We start from the raw sequence: 18,524 nt of genomic DNA on the forward strand, positions 1-18,524 counted from the left end.
TTAGCCAAAAATACGTAAGCAGGAGGTTCAAGTGCCACATCCTGGAGAAACCTCTAAGAGCCAGTGTCTGCTTTGCCTCTGCCATGGCAAGATAGTGGCTACTCTATCAACCTGGTCCTGGATTAAGGATCACGCAGAGCAGAGTTCTCAGCTCACCCATGATGAAGATGTAGCATGAAAGAGAAATAAACCTGTGTTGTTTGAAGCCACCGAGATTTGAGAAATACAACCCTGTGTATCCTAGTGTTTACTTATAACAAAGAGCTTCTAAGCCAAATACTTACTTTGTGAAGACAGGGAGCAAAGTTATGCATAAGGTTGCTCCAGACAAACTGCTTCTGAACTACTCTGTCATTTCCCATATGCATAAAATTGGTCACATTTCAACATTTCGCTAACCCTCAGTTTCCCCCTATGTAAAAATTTTTGGGTTGCAGATGTGAAAACTCATCATGTACATTAAATGTGTAGCCTGGTAATGCTTGATAAATGTTAGGCTATACAGTCCTATTATATGTGGAATAAACAGAACAAGTGATAGGAAAGCAGAAAGCACAAAAGTACACAATAAATATGAGCCAAATGAATCAATGAAGAAAGCCAGGATGAGTAAGGGACAATGAAACTGCACAATGTCCCTTCAGAACAACTTTGTGTTCTCTCTTTTAAAGGTTTTATGTCTTCTTAGTGCCCACCTGTGAAATGAGGTATCATTTAGACAATGAGGGTGCAGGGAGGCTCTAATGAATAGAAAGTAGAAACAATCAGTTTATAATTTTTTTAAAGACAGAACTGTCTAATAGATCTTGTTTCTCTTATCTTCAGAAAACTATTGATGTTGCATTTATATTCTAAACCTTCTTCTGAAGCTGGCTCTGTGTTTGGCCTTAAAAAAAAAAGAAGACGCGGCATCCTGAATGTCCCTTCCCCATCTGCCCATAGAGACGATGGTCAGTAATTCCCTGGGTCATGCACTAAGGTTGGCTACACAGTGGATGATGCACTAGGTCCCTGAAAAGATGACGCTTTATGAATGCTGAGTAGCAGTTTTACAATCAGCCACTTCCTTCCAATTTAAAGGAGACACATTGCTAGTATATATTTTATTCTGCAATATATTTGGTTTGGAAGGTACCAAAATGGTTTGACACCGTTTTAGTGCCTCTGAAAGTATGTGGAAATGTTCCAGTGAGAGATCTGAGTAAAAGTGAAATAAATAGCAATCAATGTCCACAGTATTTAATTTGAAAACCTTGCACATCTGCTGCATTAGCAAATTAAAGAGTGAACTTCATGTCTTCCATATCGCCAATACTTTTTCTATGAACTAGGGTCTCACTTCTTATGGCAAGATGGAGTAGTAAGAGTAAATGAGGTTGGTTCTCTAAGTCCTAGATTTGAAGCTTGAATTTAATGTAGGTTGAGATGAAAAGGGTTAGGGTGTCTCCTGCCAATCACACACTTATAATAGAACCCACTTTCCCATAGAGTAAGAAGGTCCTTTGTAAGGTAAACGAAACTGAAGGAAGGTAAAGTGGTGGGGAGGATGCCGGGCTAACTGAAAATATGCTCACTGACTCTCTCAGTCTTGCTGCTGTAGAGCTCTCCCCTGTGTGCTCAATCCCATCTCAGAACCTTCCAGATGTAGGCCCTGAAGGCTGACAGCTCTGGATGAGCAGTGAACCCAAATTAATTTGTATGACTATGAAGAACAGTGTCACTGTTTGACTGGTTGAGTCAGTTATGTCATTGGGCATGAAGCTGTAGCCAAAACTAAGTATGATGACTTTAGTATGAAGGACTGAGGAAAGGGGTAGAAAAGAAGGCTTTCTTTTATCTTATTTTTAAAAAATTATTATTATTATTTTTTTCTGAGACAGAGTCTCGCTTCTGTCACGCAGGCTGGAGTGCAGTGGCGTGTGATAGCGGCTCACTGCAAGCTCCGCCTCCTGGGTTCACGCCATTCTCCTGCCTCAGCCTCCGGAGTAGCTGGGACTACAGGCACCTGCCACCATGCCCAGCTAATTTTTTGTATTTTTAGTAGAGACGGGGTTTCACCGCGTTAGCAAGGATGGTCTCGATCTCCTGACCTCGTGATCCACCCACCTCGGCCTCCCAAAGTGCTGGGATTACAGGCGTGAGCCACCGCACCTGGCCTCTTTTATCTTTTTATTATTGCAAAAAAGCATAATATCCTGCTCTAGAATCAGAAGGGAAGAACATTAGCTGGTATGATTAGAATGTAATAAAATACATGAGTTTTGGTCTTGGGCTATTCAGAGTCAAGTCCTGATTCTACTAGTTACCAGCCTAGTGAACTTATCCACATTTCTAAATGTTCTGATCTTTATGTCTTCAGCTGAAAAATGAGAACAATAATTATTCTATCTATTCCATAGAGTTAGGTCAGGTAATATACTTAAAAAACTTAGTACAGCACCTGGCACATTAGTAAGTATTCAATAAATGCTAGTAATTCAGTTACTAAATTATACAGAATCAGCAAAGAGAATATTAATGGAATCATTCTAATGTTGAACTACTTTTCTTTTTTTTTCTTTTTCTTTCTTTCTTTAGAGATGGGGTCTAACTCAGTCACCCAGGCTAGAGTGCAGTGGCGTGATCATAGCTCACTGCAGCTTTGAACTCCTGGGCTTAAGTGTTCCTCCCACCTCAGTATCCCAAGCAGCTAGAACTAGAGCCGTGCACACCACATCCTGACAATTTTTAAATTTTGTGTACAAATGGTGTCTGGCTATGTTGCCCAGGCTGGTCTCGAACTCCTGGTCTGAAGCCATCCTCATGTCTTGGCCTCCCAAAGTGCTGGGATTACAGGTCTGAGCCTATTGTGCTTGGACTACTTTTCAAGTCAAATTGATTGAAATACAATTTTCATAGGGTAACATTTGCCCTTTTTATGTGTACGGTTCTATACATTTTGACAAATGCTTATAGTCATGCAATCACCCCAACAATCAAGATATAGGACATTTCTAAAACCCCAAATAGCTCTATCATGCCCTTTACTTTTATTATAATGTGGTTATTACTAACGTAAAGTCCGTAATTTATTCAGCTTTCTTTAGTTTTTACCTAGAGTCTTTTCTCTGTTTCAGAATCCCACCCGAGATGCCACATTGCATTTACCCATCATATCTCCTTAGGCTCCTTTTGGCTGTGACAGTTTCTCAGACTTGACTTGTTTAATGAACTGGACAGTTTTGAGTATTAATCGGGTATTTTACAAAATGTCCCTCCATTGGGATTTGTCTGATATTTTCTTCACTACTAGACTGGGGTCATGGTTTTTTGGCAGAAAGACTGCAGAGGTAAAGTGGTTCTCATTACATTGTATCAAAAGTACATTCAAATGTTTCCCTTAATCACATGTATGATGTAGTGTTTGTCAGCTTTCTACACTGTAAAGTCCTTCTGCCCCTGCCCTTTCCATACTGTGCTCTTGGAAGAAAGTCACAGTTAAGAAGTAGTAGGGAGTGATGCTCCACTTTCTTTCTTTCTTTTTTTGAGACAGAGTCTCACTCTGTTGCCAGGCTAGAGAGCAGCGGTGCCATCTCGGCTCACTGCAACCTCTGCCTCCCAGGTTCAAGTGATTCTCCTGGCTCAGCCTCCTGAGTAGCTGGGACTACAAGCACGCACCACCACGCCCAGCTAACTTTTGTATTTTTAGAGACAGGGTTTCACCATGTTGGCCAGGATGGTCTCGATCTCTTGACCTATGATCTGCCTGCCTCAGCCTCCTAAAGTGCTGGGATTACAGGTGTAAGCCACCGTGCCTGGCCTTCACTTTCTTAAAAGAGGAATATTTAAATAAGTTATTTGGTATTCTTTTGCATGAAAGATTTGTCTCCTCCTTCCTATTTACTTATCCACCATTTATTTATATTTGTATGAACCCATGGATACTTATTTTATTCTTTGGGTTATAATCTAATACCATATTCTATCTATATTATTGCCCAAATTGTTCCAGCTTAGGCCAGTGAGAGCTCTTCAGTTGGCTTTTGTGTCCCTTTGACATATTTCCATCATTGTGGATTTTTTCCTTTTAGCACCTCCTTACTTTCTGCAGTCAAATGCTTTACCTCTGAGCTATACCCCTTTCTATCCTCCTACATTCTGTCATCACAAGATGCTGCAGGCTCATCCTGTTTATTTCCTGTCCCAGTCCCCAAATCAGCCAATTCTCTAAGGAGCCTTGGTATTGTTTATTGGAGAATGGTATTAGAAACCACAATCAAGGCACTTGTGTTTACTGCTGCTGGGGTATTGTAGCTTCTAAGTCCTTTCTGCTGACAGAGCACTTCAGACATAGAGCATGGTCTCAAAATAAAAATAAAAATAAAAATAAAAATACTTGTGCATTTTCTTGATTGTTTTATCTCTTTATTCTTTTTTAATTCCCTAATTTTCACTTTTCCCTCAAAATATTGAATTTTCTTTCCAAGTACAGGTCAATTGTCTTATAGATACCCCACATTCTTGATTTATCTTGTGATTATCTTGAGGCTAAATAAGATTTTTCTTGACCTCAGCATTATTGACATTTTGGACTAGGTATTTCTTTGTTGTGGGGGAGCAGTCCTGTGCATCATAGAATATTTAGTAGTATCCTCAACCTCTATCCACCAGATGCAAGTAACAACCTTCCAGTCACGACAATCAAAACTGTCTGAAACATCGACAAGTGTTTCATGGAGCATAATTGCCTCCAGTTGAAAATTAGTGATCTAGACACTTTTGTCAAGAATACGAGGTGAGGGCTGGGTACAGTGGCTCACACCTGTAATCCCAGTGCTTTGGGAGGCCAAGGTGGGAGGATTGCCTGAGGCCAGGAATTTGAGACTAGCCTGGGCAACATAGCTAGACCCCATCTCTACAAAAAATAAATTAGTCCAGGCTAATAGTGCATGCCTGTAGTCCCAGGAACTTGGGAGTCTGAGGTGGGAGGATCACTTGAGCTCAGGAGCCATGATCAAGCCACTGCACTCAAACCTGGATGACAGGGGGACCCTGTCTCAAAACAAAACAACAAAACAAAAAGAATATGAGCTGATATTATCTACTTGAGTATCACATCAGGAGACATATGATGTCAGGTTTATGGAACTGATAATAGTGATGTTATGTATAATAACATGTTTAAGTTGGTAACCAGCAAAAATCTCTTCATTGTAATTAACTATTAATTGTGGTAGTACTTTGAGTCTGTGTGATGATCTTGTTCCATAGCAATTTTCCACCCAGTGTGTTTAAATCTACTTATGATTTGATGATTCTCCTTTGGGTTCATATACTAGGGGATGCAAAATGATGATTTCCTAATTCTTTCCTGAAATACATGACAGCTGAACTTTTTCTGTAAAGAAGAACTTTCCCTTTTGTTCTATTCCCCTCTCTCTTCCTTTTTCTTCACTATTGATGCATGGATTTAAAATATCAATTGAGTTGGAATTATCGCCCATTTTAAAAAAATGCTCTAATTGTCCTACATTTGGCTAGTGGGAGTCCATTCACACTACTTACTATGTCATTTGTTATGAATATGTAAAATATTTATCTGGTTCAAATCAAAACTAAAAAGATACAGCTAAAGGTTGGGTGCGGTAGATCATGCCCGTAATCCTAGCACTTTGTGAGGCCGAAATGGGAGGATTGCTTGAGGCCAGGAGTTCAAGACCAGCCTGGTCAATATAGTGTGACCCCATCTCTTAAAAAAAAAATTAAAAAAAAAAAAAAAGATTAAGTTTGGGAGCAGAGGCTCATGCCTGTAGTCCCAGCAATTTGGGAGGCTGAGGCTGGTGGATCACGAGGTCAGGAGTTCAAGACCAGCCTGGCCAACGAACATGGTGAAACCCCGTCTCTACTAAAAATACAAAAAATTAGTCTGGTGTGGTGGCAGGTGCCTGTAATCCCAGCTACTTGGGAGGCTGAGGCAGGAGAATTGCTTGAACCTGGGAGGTGGAGGTTGCAGTGAGCCAAGATCGCGCCATTGCGCTCCAGCCTGGGCGACAGGGTGAGACTCTGTCTCAAAAAAAAAAAAGGTTAAAAAATAAAAAGATACAGCTAGTGAAGTCCTGCCCATCTCCTTTACCTTTCTCTATAGGTAACCACTTCCATTAGTTTCTTAGTTATCTTTTTTCTCTTTGCAAAAGTAAATAAAAATGTAAATATTTTATCTTACCATTTTCTTACCACAAAGGTAGTGAGAGACAGGACTAGCTGGATTTCCTAGGCCGACTAAGAATCCCTAAGCCTAGCTGGGAAGATGACTTCATCCACCTTTAAACATGGGGCTTGCAACTTAGCTCACACCCGACAAATCAGAGAGCTCACTAAAATGCTAATTAGGCAAAAACAGGAGGTAAAGAAATAGCCAATCATCTATCCCCTGAGAGCGCAGTGGGAGGGACAATGATCTGGATATAAACCCAGGCATTCGAGCCAGCAACGGCTACCCTCTTTGGGTCCCCTCCCTTTGTATGGGAGCTCTGTTTCCACTCTATTTCACTCTATTAAATCTTGCAACTGCACTCTCTTCTGGTCCGTGTTTGTTACGGCTCAAGCTGAGGTTTTGCTCGTGTCCACCACTGCTGTTTGCCGCTGTCGCAGACCTGCCGCTGACTTCCATCCCTCCAGATCAGGCAGGGTGTCCTCTGTGCTCCTGATCCAGCAGGGTGCCCATTGCCACTCCTGATCTGGCTAAAGGCTTGCCATTGTTCCTGCACGGCTAAGTGCCTAGGTTCATCCTAATCGAGCTGGACACTAGTCACTGGGTTCCGCGGTTCTCTTCTGCGACCCACAGCTTCTAATAGAGCTATAACACTCACCTCATGGCCCAAGATTCCATTCCTTGGAATCCGTGAGGCCAAGAACCCCAGGTCAGAGAACATGAGGCTTGCCACCATTTTGGAAGCGGCCTGCCCTCATTTTGGAAGCGGCCCGCCACCATCTTAGGAGCTCTGGGAGCAAGGACCCCCGGTAACAGTAGCATAGTATGTGTACTTTTGCGCCTTGCCTTCCGTGTAACAGTGTGTCATGAAATCACCATCAGTTCATACAGATCATCTTTGCTCTTTTGGTAGCTGCAGAGTGCTCTATTGTGTATAGGTACCCCATTCATTCAACCAGTCTTCCATGGACAAGCATTTAGGTTGTTTCTGATAGTTTACTACCACAAGTAACACCACAATAAATAGCATGGTGAATATGCTGTTTTGAATCTGAGGATGTATGTCACCAGGGTAAATTCCTAGAAGGGGTGTTGTGGGGTCAAAGGGTAAATGCATATGGATTTGTGTTATACTGCCAAATTTCCTTCAACAGCCATTGTACCATTTTGTCTTCCCACCAGGAGGCAATAACAGTGGTGTTTGCTTTCCTACAACCTTGCCTATAGAACTTGTAAGCTTTTGAACATGATAAATTAGAAATGGTATCTCACAGTAGTTTTTTTTTTTTTTTTTTTTTGAGACGGAATCTCACTCTGTCGCCCAGGGTGGAGTGCCGTGGTGCAATCTCGGCTCACTGCAACTTCTGTCTCCTGGGTTCAAGCGATTCTCCTGCCTCAGCCTCCCAAGTAGTTGGGACTACAGGTGTGCGCAATCATGTTCAGCTAATTTTTGTGTTTTTAGTAGAGACAGGGGTTTCACCATGTTGGCCAGGATGGTCTCAAACTCCTGAACTCAAGTGATCTGCCCGCCTCGGCCTCACAAAGTACAAAGTGCTGGGATTACAGGCATGAGCCACTGCGCCGGGCCTCTCACAGTTTTAATTTGCATTTCCCATACAATGAACAAGCATCCTTTTCTTATGCTTGAAAGCCATTTGTTTCATGTGATTTTTAAAAACATCTCTCCCTCTGTCCTCATAATTTCTTGGCTATCACTTTAGATTTGTCTGCTTTATTTTATATCTGGATTTCTGAAATAGTCTTCTGGCTGGTCTATCTACTAAAGCCTCTCTCCCTTTAATTATCCTGAACACAGTTAACGCAATAACCAAATTAACCTCTTAATACCCACTTCAAGACACACACTCTCCCACTTCTGTTTTTAAAAGAACCTTCAATGATTTCTCTTTTAGTCACAGAATACTTTTAACCTCATTAGTCTGGAATTCAAGATTTTGTTTTCAACCACTTCCCCAAACTTCTCTTTGCCTATTTCCTTATATTTCCTCATTCCTTCTGCAAAATTAGTATACCCAGTGTCTCAAAATCCATAGCAGAAGCCTTTTTTTCCTGCTATTGTCCAAATATAAAGACCCCCTATAGTGCAGCTTTTCTCTCTTATCTGTCTAAATTCTATGTAAACACTAATGTTCACCTCAACTCCCATCTTCTTAAAAGCCTTCCTTGAACACTTCAGTGCCCAGAGGTTCTCTTTTTTAAAAAAATCCTTTTGGTGCATATATTTGTCCCCTTATTTGGCAGTGAATTTATATAGCCTTTCTCTTTTTTTTTGCAATTCCTTAAAATTTTTAAATGTGGATATGTTTTATCCCAAGATTGGAGATAAATTTCAATCTGCAAATACTGATACATTTTCATGATCTCTTTCTAAGTTAAAACAGGGCACATTAACCACCATATTTATTGATGAGGTAGAAAAGTAAGAACAACTTATGTAATTTGATTAAAACCAGTCATCAAGTCAATGGTATATGATCTAAGATATCTGGATCTCAGGTTATAGTTAAGTGTCATAGCCATTGCTACATTCCCTAAATTAAAACAAACAAACAAACAAAAAATGTGCCTCAAAACATTAGGTAAACGTTACTCCATTTACTTCTATCCTCAGCTAGTGAAGAAATATAATTTAAAACTCTTAGATTTATCTTAGTAGTTAAAATTTCCATTCAGGATACTGGTTAGAAAGAGAAAGAATTGACATCAAATATTCTTGGGACAAAATAGTATTATATAAAATGTTATCTATTTGTTTACAACTTGATAAAGAAGAGAAATCGAATCTCATAATTTAAAAAATCCTTATTTCATCTCAAAGTATCTAATTCAACGCTTTCCTCCAGACGAAGCAATCATTTTTGGTCATGAGTTTAGTTTTCTGCCCCCTTTTTGGTAATCTTTCCTTGGAATGACGGATAGCTAGCTCCACCCAGGAAATAGATGAGATTCCAGTTAATCTGGAATTTGAGGGTTTTTTTTTATTAGGTATAAAAGATAGATATTAATGTTCACTAAATATCTGGAAAGGAATACAAAGCTAAAAAAAAAAAACCCAGGATTTTCAACAGCTAATTATTACATAATGTAGATGAAATGTCTCACAATGACTGATTTCACTTTTCTCTGACTCCCCTAGAGATCGTCTAGACCTGGCCCAGAGATGAATCTACATTATTAAAATGGAATAAAGTTAAGTTCTCTCCAAAGGATGATGTCCCTTCTCACAGGAAGAATCTTGGGGAAATCTATAGTAAATTATTCAAATTTTTCAAGTTTGTATTTATCTCTTTAAAATTATAAAACTTAATAAACCATGGTCTGATCAAAGCTTCCTTACAGTTCTAATAGTTCATGAAAAATCATTTTTTAATTTTAAATATTTATTTATTTAGAGAAAGGATCTTGCTCTGTTGCCCAGGCTGGAGTGCAGTGGCATGAATACGGCTCACTGCAGCCTTGACTTCCCAGGCTCAGGTGATCCTCCCACCTCAAGCTCCTGAGTAGCTGGGACCACAGGTGCATGCCACCACATTTGGCTAGTTTTTTGTATTTTGTTGTAGAGACAGGGTTTGACCATGTTTCCCAGGCTGGTCTCAAACTCCTGGGCTCAAGTGATCTGCCCACCCTGGCCTTCCAAAGTGCTGGAATTATAGGCGTGAGCCACTGCACTTGGCCAAAATCATTTATTTTTGTATTGTATGGTTTATTTTTTCTTCTTCTTGGTTCATAAAGTTTGATTAGAGAAAACAGCAAGTCTAAGACCCTGGGTATCCTAAGCCATTCATCTCTGCTTTGAATTTGGGCAATTCTCAAATTCAATTCAACAAACATTCATGTATTAATTGCACATTTATTATGTCCTGGGCACTCTGCTAGTTCAGAGCATATAAGTCAAAGAGCTTGTTCTCAGGTAGTTTAGTGTCCAGGCAGAAAGGTGTATACATAGCAAATATTACACTAGTCACCTCTAAAAGGTATTCTCACTGGCCTAACAAATAAAGGGAAGCTAGAAAAGGGAGAATTTATTTTATTGGAGAGATCAACAAAGGGTTCAGAAATAAGGTGACAATTGGGTTCAGCCAAGCCAATCCAAGAATAAACGAGGCCCAATACATAGAGATATTATAAATTAAGGGACATTTTAGAATTTAAAATAAGAAATTAGAGGTATTTAGAATGGTCTTGTCACCCTTTCTGGTGGTGTCACTGCACTTTATACCTGTTTCTACTCTGGCAGGTTGTCTTCTAAGAGATTTCATTCCAGGTGTATCACTTGGGACAGATCCTGCTATCCTTTATAGCAGGATCACAGCCATATCACCTTTGAAATGCTCCCCACCAAGGCGAGCACTCAGCACACAGTAGACAAAATTTCTTAAGTAATGAATGGACTGAAGAGCTTAATGGCACTTTGTAAAGTAAGTCAAGTAAATCAAACTTTCTAATCTATCTCTTTTTGCAAGGTGGATCTTTTGGATTTTGAGTCCCCAGAGGGTCAGTGTCTGCTGTGGAGTCCATTTCCAGTGGCTTCTCCTTGGTCTCATCTTTAGCTGGGTCAGCTAAGTGGAGGATGAGGCCAATGCAAACACCTAGTGACCATGGTTTTCTTGTCACTGCTCCCGCCTCCATGCTAAGATCCTCACTGATCCTGAAGGAGTTCACACACGTTCATACATTCCTCTCAAGGTGTCTTGAAGCTATGGAAGGATGATCTTCTTTTCTCTATGTGTATCTTGCTGGGTAGACTTGCCCCACTGTCATCACTGAGCAGAGCCAAGACAGCCCAAACCTCAGATTTTAGATTACACACAACCTGCCTCCAAGATGCACAAAATGCTAGTATGGGCACACAACACACAACAGCAAAGATGCCAGAGAAGACCACAGAAATTAGCTGGGGTGTGAAACTTAATGAGAAAATACATCTGAAATGGGCAAACAGTGAAATCAAGATAATCAAAACATTCATCATTGCTCTGTGCAAACTCATCTTCTATCACTTCACATGAGACAGACACTGGAATTTGCTTATAGTTTTTTACTTCAGTACTTTTCTATTTATGCCTAGGTTTATTTTTTGCTTCCCAGGTAATTAGCATTTTACCCTTAACTATCTGACTCTAAATTTTATCTTCTTCTTAAGTGTTTATTAACTTTATTATGAGATTTTATTATCCAGTAATATAAGCATCATTTTATAGTGGAAGATAATGGGGGAATGGTATTTAAGCTTCCAGAAACTGTATTTTCTAGTTACAGATATTACAGAAAATGTATCCTTTCCATTTAAGGCAAAGAGTGGTGGTGATAGCCACAATATAAATTGTAATTCATGTATAATATTCAAGTATTAATTTCAAATTAGCTCAAAGAGAAGATTTAGAATATTCCTAGCACAATGAAATGATAAATATGTGAGGTGATGATATACCAGTTACCCTGACTTGATCATCACACATCATATGCAAATATCAAAGTATCACATGTATCCCCTAAATATGTAAAACTATTATGTATTAGTAAGAAAAAAATTAAGAAAATCCCTGGGTAAGGCAAATAAAAAGTCTGCTTTATTCTGGCACAATCTTACCCCTAGCAACTTCATGAGTGTTCTATAGAACAGCATTGGCCTCACTGGGCAACTTGTCAGAAACACAAATTCTCGGGCCCACCTTAGACCAGTGAATCAGAATCTGCATTTCAACAAATTCCCCAGGTGATTTATGCCCACATTGAAGTTTTAGAAGCTTCAGTGGTTGATTAGTCAACCAATCCCAGGGCTTCCTGGAAGTTCCATGAAGAAAAATTATTTCATGAACTTTTCAGTTGAGTTTCCTTTCAAAGATCACACATGCTAATTATTTTTTATATGTTGCCTAAACGTACATTAAGAAACAATGCTGGAATTCAGTAACCTCCCTATTTTTCATTTTATCACCAATGCAATGGTGCCATGTGTTAACAAACTGTCTCCATCGCCTCCTGCAGGCATGTGAGAAGGGAAGAAAGAAGGAGCCACTGACTTGAATTAAAGAGTTATACGTGAGAGTGACAAGTGCTTTGCATTGCATGGTGGGGAATTCAACTCCACTGTTACCACGATGCTTGATTCTCTAAGGGTTGTCTTAGGCTCCAAGCAACAGAGTCATTTTTATTTTCATTTTTATTGTTTTGAGGTGGAGTCTGGCTCTATCGCTCAGGCTGGAGTGCAATGGCACGATCTCGGCTCACTGCAACCTCTGCCTCCTGGGTTCAAGCAATTCTCCTACCTCAGCCTCCCGAATAGCTGGGATTACAGGTGCCTGCTACCACGTCCAGCTAATTTTTGTATTTTTAGTAGAGATGGGTTTTCACCATGTTAGACAGGCTGGTCTCGAACTCCTGACCTCAGGTGATCCATCCACCTTGGCCTCCAAAGTGCTGGGATTACAGGCATGAGCCACCGTGCCCAGCCCAACAGAGTCATTTTTATAAAGGAAAACCCCTCTCTCTCTACCCACAAACTTTTGTGTTTTACACACCAAGTGAGTTAGAGGAATTAGGCATTTCTTTGCTTTAGGCATTTCTTTGCTTGAGTTCATTCACTGTTAATCTTCCAAATGTGTCACCTTGAGAAGCTAAGGAGAGGCTGAGTCTCAGGCACCTGAAATGCAATTGCTGGTCAGTAAGCCCCAACAACTCATTGACAACCAGAGGAAAAGGTGCCATGGCCTCCTTTTCTAAACTTGAGTTTCATAAAGACAAGAGACCCATTCATTGCTTCAGAAGCAAGTATTTCCTCACAGTGATCCTGTTTGTATTGAAGAGAGCCTACTTAAGATGTTGATGGTGACACTGAGGCTGACAGCAATGACAAGAGTGCCTGCTGGGGCAATGACAGGAATGAAGATGTGTGGAAAAGGACTCAGCTATTTCAACTCTTTAGGTGACAAAGGAAGAGGACATACCCAAGCTGCATCCCAGACATCCTTCTTCACAAGGGACACATTCTTCATAGTCTGGGTCTTGGACTTCACCTACACAGACAGAGAAGTGAAAAACACAACTCATTTCTATTGAGTGGAGACACGTTAATTGCTATAAAAATATGTTCATGTGTAGCTCATTTTAAAGTAAATCATAGAGCAATTATGAAGCCCAAAACCATCCTCGAGGATATATGTGGTTTCTACTTTTTAATCTCCTTCTATTAATTGAATAGATTGAATCAGCTTGATTGGGTACAAAGAGAACCAGGTTGGACCATATGCCATGCAGCTCATTTTGAAGTCAAGCTCATTGATTTTATTTATTAAAGAAACCAGCTCTGCTTCTGGGAAAATGGAATTGGGTATGTAAATGAACAGGTTCTTTTTCTCTTTCTATCTGTCCTACTAAACACTTTTTAAAAAAGTTTAAAATCTTTTACTACATCCATAAACATTAAGGAGAAACAGAATTGAGTGTCTTAATTATTCTAAAAACGTCTTGGAGCTCTCTTCAGCACCAGACCAGGCATAATTCTTATACAGAGCAGGGCAATAACAGTCCGCAGCATTCTTACATAGAAGAGAGCTGAAACTATAAGTATTGTTTTTAAATTTCCTTCTTCCCATAAAAGATAAGAAATTGGGCAATAACAATAACACATATGATTCACAGACCATTTTAATATTTTCAAGTAGTTTTAGGCTGGTCCTCACTGGCTTCTCAAAGCCACTCTGTCTTGATACTGTGCTCTTCCTTTGACAGATGAAGACACCAAGGCATGGGCAAATTAGACGAGTTTTGCCTAAGGTCTCATGTCTAGTAATTGGGAAGGAGAAAACTGTTGACCCGGACTTTGGATTCTAATTTCATTTTCTCTCACCTATATCCTGTCCACAATCCTCCCACCTGCCACGATCATTTTCTTTTTCTTTCTTTCTTTTTTTGAGATGAAGTCTTGCTCTGTCTCCCAGGCTGGAGTGCAGTGGTGTGATCTCAGAACACTGCAACCTCTGCCTCCTGGGTTCAAGCCATTCTCCTGCCTCAACCTCCTGTGTAGCTGGGATTATAGGCATGCAACACCATGCCCGGCTAATTTTTGTATGTTTAGTAGAGACAGAGTTTCACCATGTTCCCCAGGCTGGTCTCGAACTCCTGGCCTCAAGTGATCCACCTGCCCGGCCTCCCAAAGTGCTGGGATTACAGGCATGAGCCACTGTACCTGGCCAATTTTCTATACACTTAGGTGCATTCCTATGACCTTGGATTATGTCTGAGGAAACCCAGAGAAAGGGTGTGTGAACAGAGAGAAAGTTACCTCTCTCCCCACTAGGGTGTGGAGTCACCCAAAATCATCCCAAATGCCGACATGCAAGCCAGGAAGGCAATTCAAGTCTCCAGGACATCCAGGGTGCAGCCCCTCCTCCCATGTTCTGGTGCTGGGCAAGGGCCCAGGAGCAGGCTTACCTTGTCCACACTCCAACTTCCGGCACGTGTGGTTGGTGGGCGCTATGAAGTAGCCCTTCATGCATCTTGTGCAGACATGCACACTGTGGCAAAGCTCACAGTTGTCTGGGCAGGGCAGGCAGGTGTTCCCCTCAGTGGCATAGTGGCCCTCTGGGCAGCTATCTTGACACTCTCCCTGGTACAGGAAGTGCTCTCGGCCATAGTTGTCTGATCAGTTACAGGGGCAACGAAAAGAAGGAAAATGTATAAAGTTAGCCATGAAGCTATTATAATGTGAGATATTATATTTTAAAAAGATGCGACTGAGTGCTTTTGTTCCTAGTGGATGAGGGGTGTAAGGATGGATTTAATGAAAAGTGCAATAGCTACATCCTTGTAGTTGAGAAGTTTTCCTTGCAGGGAATTATTTTCCAATATTTTATATATTTTAGTGAACAGCGACTACTACCTGGGATGTCATTGCAAAACGATGCTCTGTGAATAACTACAATTCAAAATGTGTTTAACTTTCCCAAAGGCTCCTTTTGGTATCTGTGAAAGCTCTCAGACTTGGGGGCTATAGAGAGCCCATGAGAATAAACACATGCGTAATGATCGACGCGTTTTATGAAAGTGCAATCTTTTAAAATGATTTTGAATTGTTATCGGTCACATGCTTGCGTTAACCATCTAAGGTCTGAATTTCTGCAGAGCTGCCAATGTCCATAATGACAGGCTTATTGAAGCACTAGACCAAGCACACTTCTTTGACTCTTTTACATGCATTCCTGAGGGTTCCTGACTTCTGTCAATATTGGATTCTATAAGGAAAGAACCGGCAGTGCCCACAGCCTAACAGACCATGGGAATTAGATCCTGGAGGGAATGAAAAAGTCTAACTAGTTACAAAGCATCACAATTAGTTACAAAGGATTCTAATCAGTTACAAATACAAAAACAACAATAAGATGAATACTGATGCATCTAGAGGTCTCCTACTCCCACCCTCCTGGAGTTTTTGTGCTGAGTGTGCTCGGGGTATCCGTCTTCTCTGAATCAGATTTCCCGTATGTCCCTGCCTCTGAAGAGCAGCTGATCTGTGTTACTCAGAATAACCGGGGTCTAGGGTTCATTCATCATGTGATCTACCAAATGGAGATCCAAAATCTTTGACCCTCAAGATGCAAGGCTGCTGAATTTGTGGATAAAGATAGCACTAACCCCATGTTGCAAGTGCAGAAACGGAAAGTCAGTATAATGTTAAATTGACCCACGTGAAATTGCCGATATTTGACTATTTTTTACCTGTGAGCATGGCACTTTCACATCATTTATCATAATATTTCTTATTTATTCAAAGCCATAGGTGAAATACACTTTCTTTTTTTTGAGACAGGGTCTCACTCTGTTGTCCAGGCTGGAATGCAGTGGCATGATCTCAGCTTACTGCAACCTCCTCCTCCCAGACTCAAGTGATCCTCCCGCCTCAGCCTTTCAAGTAGCTAGAACTACAGGTGCGTACCACCATGCCCAACTGTTTTTTTTTGTTTATTTGTTTGTATGTTTTGTAGAGATAGGGTTTCACCATGTTGCCCAGGCTGGTCTTGAACTCCTGGACTCAAGTGATCTGCCTGGCTTGGCCTCCCAAAGTTCTGGGATTACAGGCGTGAGCCACCGTGCCTGGCCTGAAATGCAATTTTTAAAACATGCTTTTGGATTATGGGCTCTCAAGCTACCTTTTTTGCTGATTGTGATTTTATACTAGAAGGCTATTGGTTCCCATAGGACGAGGAAAATAAAAAGGGCTTCCACAGAGGGGGTGGAAGAAAATATTCTGCTGTTTCTAAGTTAGACATAGAAGAGATTATCCTCTAAGGAAAGAAGAGGGTTTGGAAGGACTCATGTGCATTTTGGTGATTCTACAGCTATCGATCAATATTGTGGAGCACAAAACTCTGATGTGGTGGAACCTGGAATCTCTGGAGATCACAAGAGGGTCATCCTTCCAAGTTATGTTCTCAGCCACTTTCTGAAACCATAGCAAATGCCATTTCCATCCACCATGACTCATTCAGAAAAAAATCTTTTTTTCAGAGTTCCCCAATTTCTCTGGTGTAGGTAGGAAGATTTGAGAGAGAGCAGTGAGGAAGTCTACTTCTTCTCCATCCCCTGCACCTTCACATGACATCAACTCAGGATCCAGATGCTTAGAGGGAGTCTAAGGCTCTAAATATGTATTTGTGGAATGATTGAATGAATTAGTTAATTCATATTTGGCAGTATTCAGTTTTTCCCCTATGTCCAACTGGATCATCAATCTTAAAAATTAGCAACAACGGGCCCGGATTTAGAAGGAAGTGTTCTTCAATCCCATTTTTATTGTTTGGACATGGCTTTATTGAGGGGCCTCTTTGGGTGTTATAATTTGGGTTTAAAGAACAGAGATTTGAGGGGGTCTCAGTGTTTAAAATACATAGACCTGCAAAGGGAGGTCACTTAGATGCCTTGGCCATGACCAGCTTTTCCCACAGCTTTGGTCCAAGACTATGTCAAGGTTTGGTCAGATTTCAGGTAGCCCTGCTAATTAGTTATGGATGATAATTTGGATAGCTCAGAAATGTAAATACCATGCATAAATTTTTGGCTACTTGCCCAGTGTCTTCAACTTTAAATTATTATAATAGTATGTAGATGGAGCTATTTCCAGTGGTAGAAGGGCTCATACTTTGTTAGGCACCAAAAACTTTCCTGGGAAAATAGGCAACAAGAGTTCAAATGGGATAATAGGGGACAAGAGTTTGGATTGACTTTTGTTTATTCTGGAGAGTAATTCACGTTTACCAGAGCATTTCTTGGCAGCTGATTCTGTTAGGTGAGAAGATGGACCAGCGTGATGATATTGGATGCCCATAGAACAAAAGGAAGGGTGAGGGTTGAAGGCATGAGGCGAAAAGGACTGGTGGAAAGGATAAAAGAAAGGTGCAGGGGTTCTGAAAATAAACTTGATGAAGCTGTCTACCACATTTTGCTTACTGTAGCTGTTGTGTGATTGATGGAATTTAGCTTTGGGTCATTTGGTAGTGAATAAATCTGGAAGAGAATTGGAGTTAATCCTCAGCAATATAGCTGGAGATGTACACTTCCAAAAGGCATCATACCTAAACCTTAATGAAGTCACAATTAAACAAGGGATGCAATCTCTACAAATTGGTGGGAGGGGCTTATGAAGGTTGATGGGACACCCCGGCTGGAGGATTTTTAGCTTTTTATTAAAGCTTCCATTTATGGATATGGAACTTCTTCAATTAAATCATGCATCTTCTTTAGCACTGTGTTATCAAGATCTCTGCTACACTTGCTTCACTAATGCTTCCTAAGGACATCACACTCTCAAGTAGGCAGAGCTATCTCAGGGCTTGGTAAGCAACACCCCACCACAAGGAAGCCTCCTCTGCTCATTACAGCTGGAAGTGATGCTGCTTCTCTGATCTGGGGTGGGATTTCTACCATGCATTTGGTCTTCATCTATTATTTTCTTGTTTTGTAACATATGAGGACAGACCTCATTGTTAGACTGTAACTCGTTGAAGGTGAGTATCATGCTATCATTTATCTCATTTTCTCTGGCATTCAATACATAGTAACTTGTAAATAGCAGGGATGCAATAAATGTTTAAGATAATGGATTAAACACAATTTCAAACAGAAAAAAAATAGAAGAAATGTCAGCACATTTATAGTTAGATTGGTCCAAGTAGCTGTAGGATGCTTAGAAGACTAGACATTTGTTTGGTATCTAAACTTCTTGCTAATTTTGTGCTAAATATGGAGACGTGAAAGTGATTTTGGATGCCATCTTGTCCTTTCTCTTCTTCTTCTTCTATTTTTTTTTTTTTTTGGT

The 18,524-nt window shown here is 40.5% G+C and overlaps 1 protein-coding gene across 2 annotated transcripts in view; it reads right to left on the reverse strand.

Annotated features, from left to right (window-relative positions):
• The window catches only part of PCSK5 (proprotein convertase subtilisin/kexin type 5), a 464,720-nt gene that overhangs the window by 103,327 nt on the left and 342,869 nt on the right, over window positions 1-18,524 (reverse strand). For both annotated transcript variants that reach the window (XM_030809749.1, XM_003267429.4), the window contains exons 23-24: window positions 14,645-14,851; window positions 13,159-13,227 (exon numbers count right to left, since the gene is read on the reverse strand). In XM_030809749.1, coding sequence (XP_030665609.1) covers window positions 13,159-13,227; window positions 14,645-14,851 — 276 coding nt within the window. The remainder of the gene's footprint in view (window positions 1-13,158; window positions 13,228-14,644; window positions 14,852-18,524) is intronic.

Source organism: Nomascus leucogenys, chromosome 1a, assembly GCF_006542625.1.
Source record: "Nomascus leucogenys isolate Asia chromosome 1a, Asia_NLE_v1, whole genome shotgun sequence".
Lineage (NCBI taxonomy): Eukaryota > Metazoa > Chordata > Mammalia > Primates > Hylobatidae > Nomascus > Nomascus leucogenys.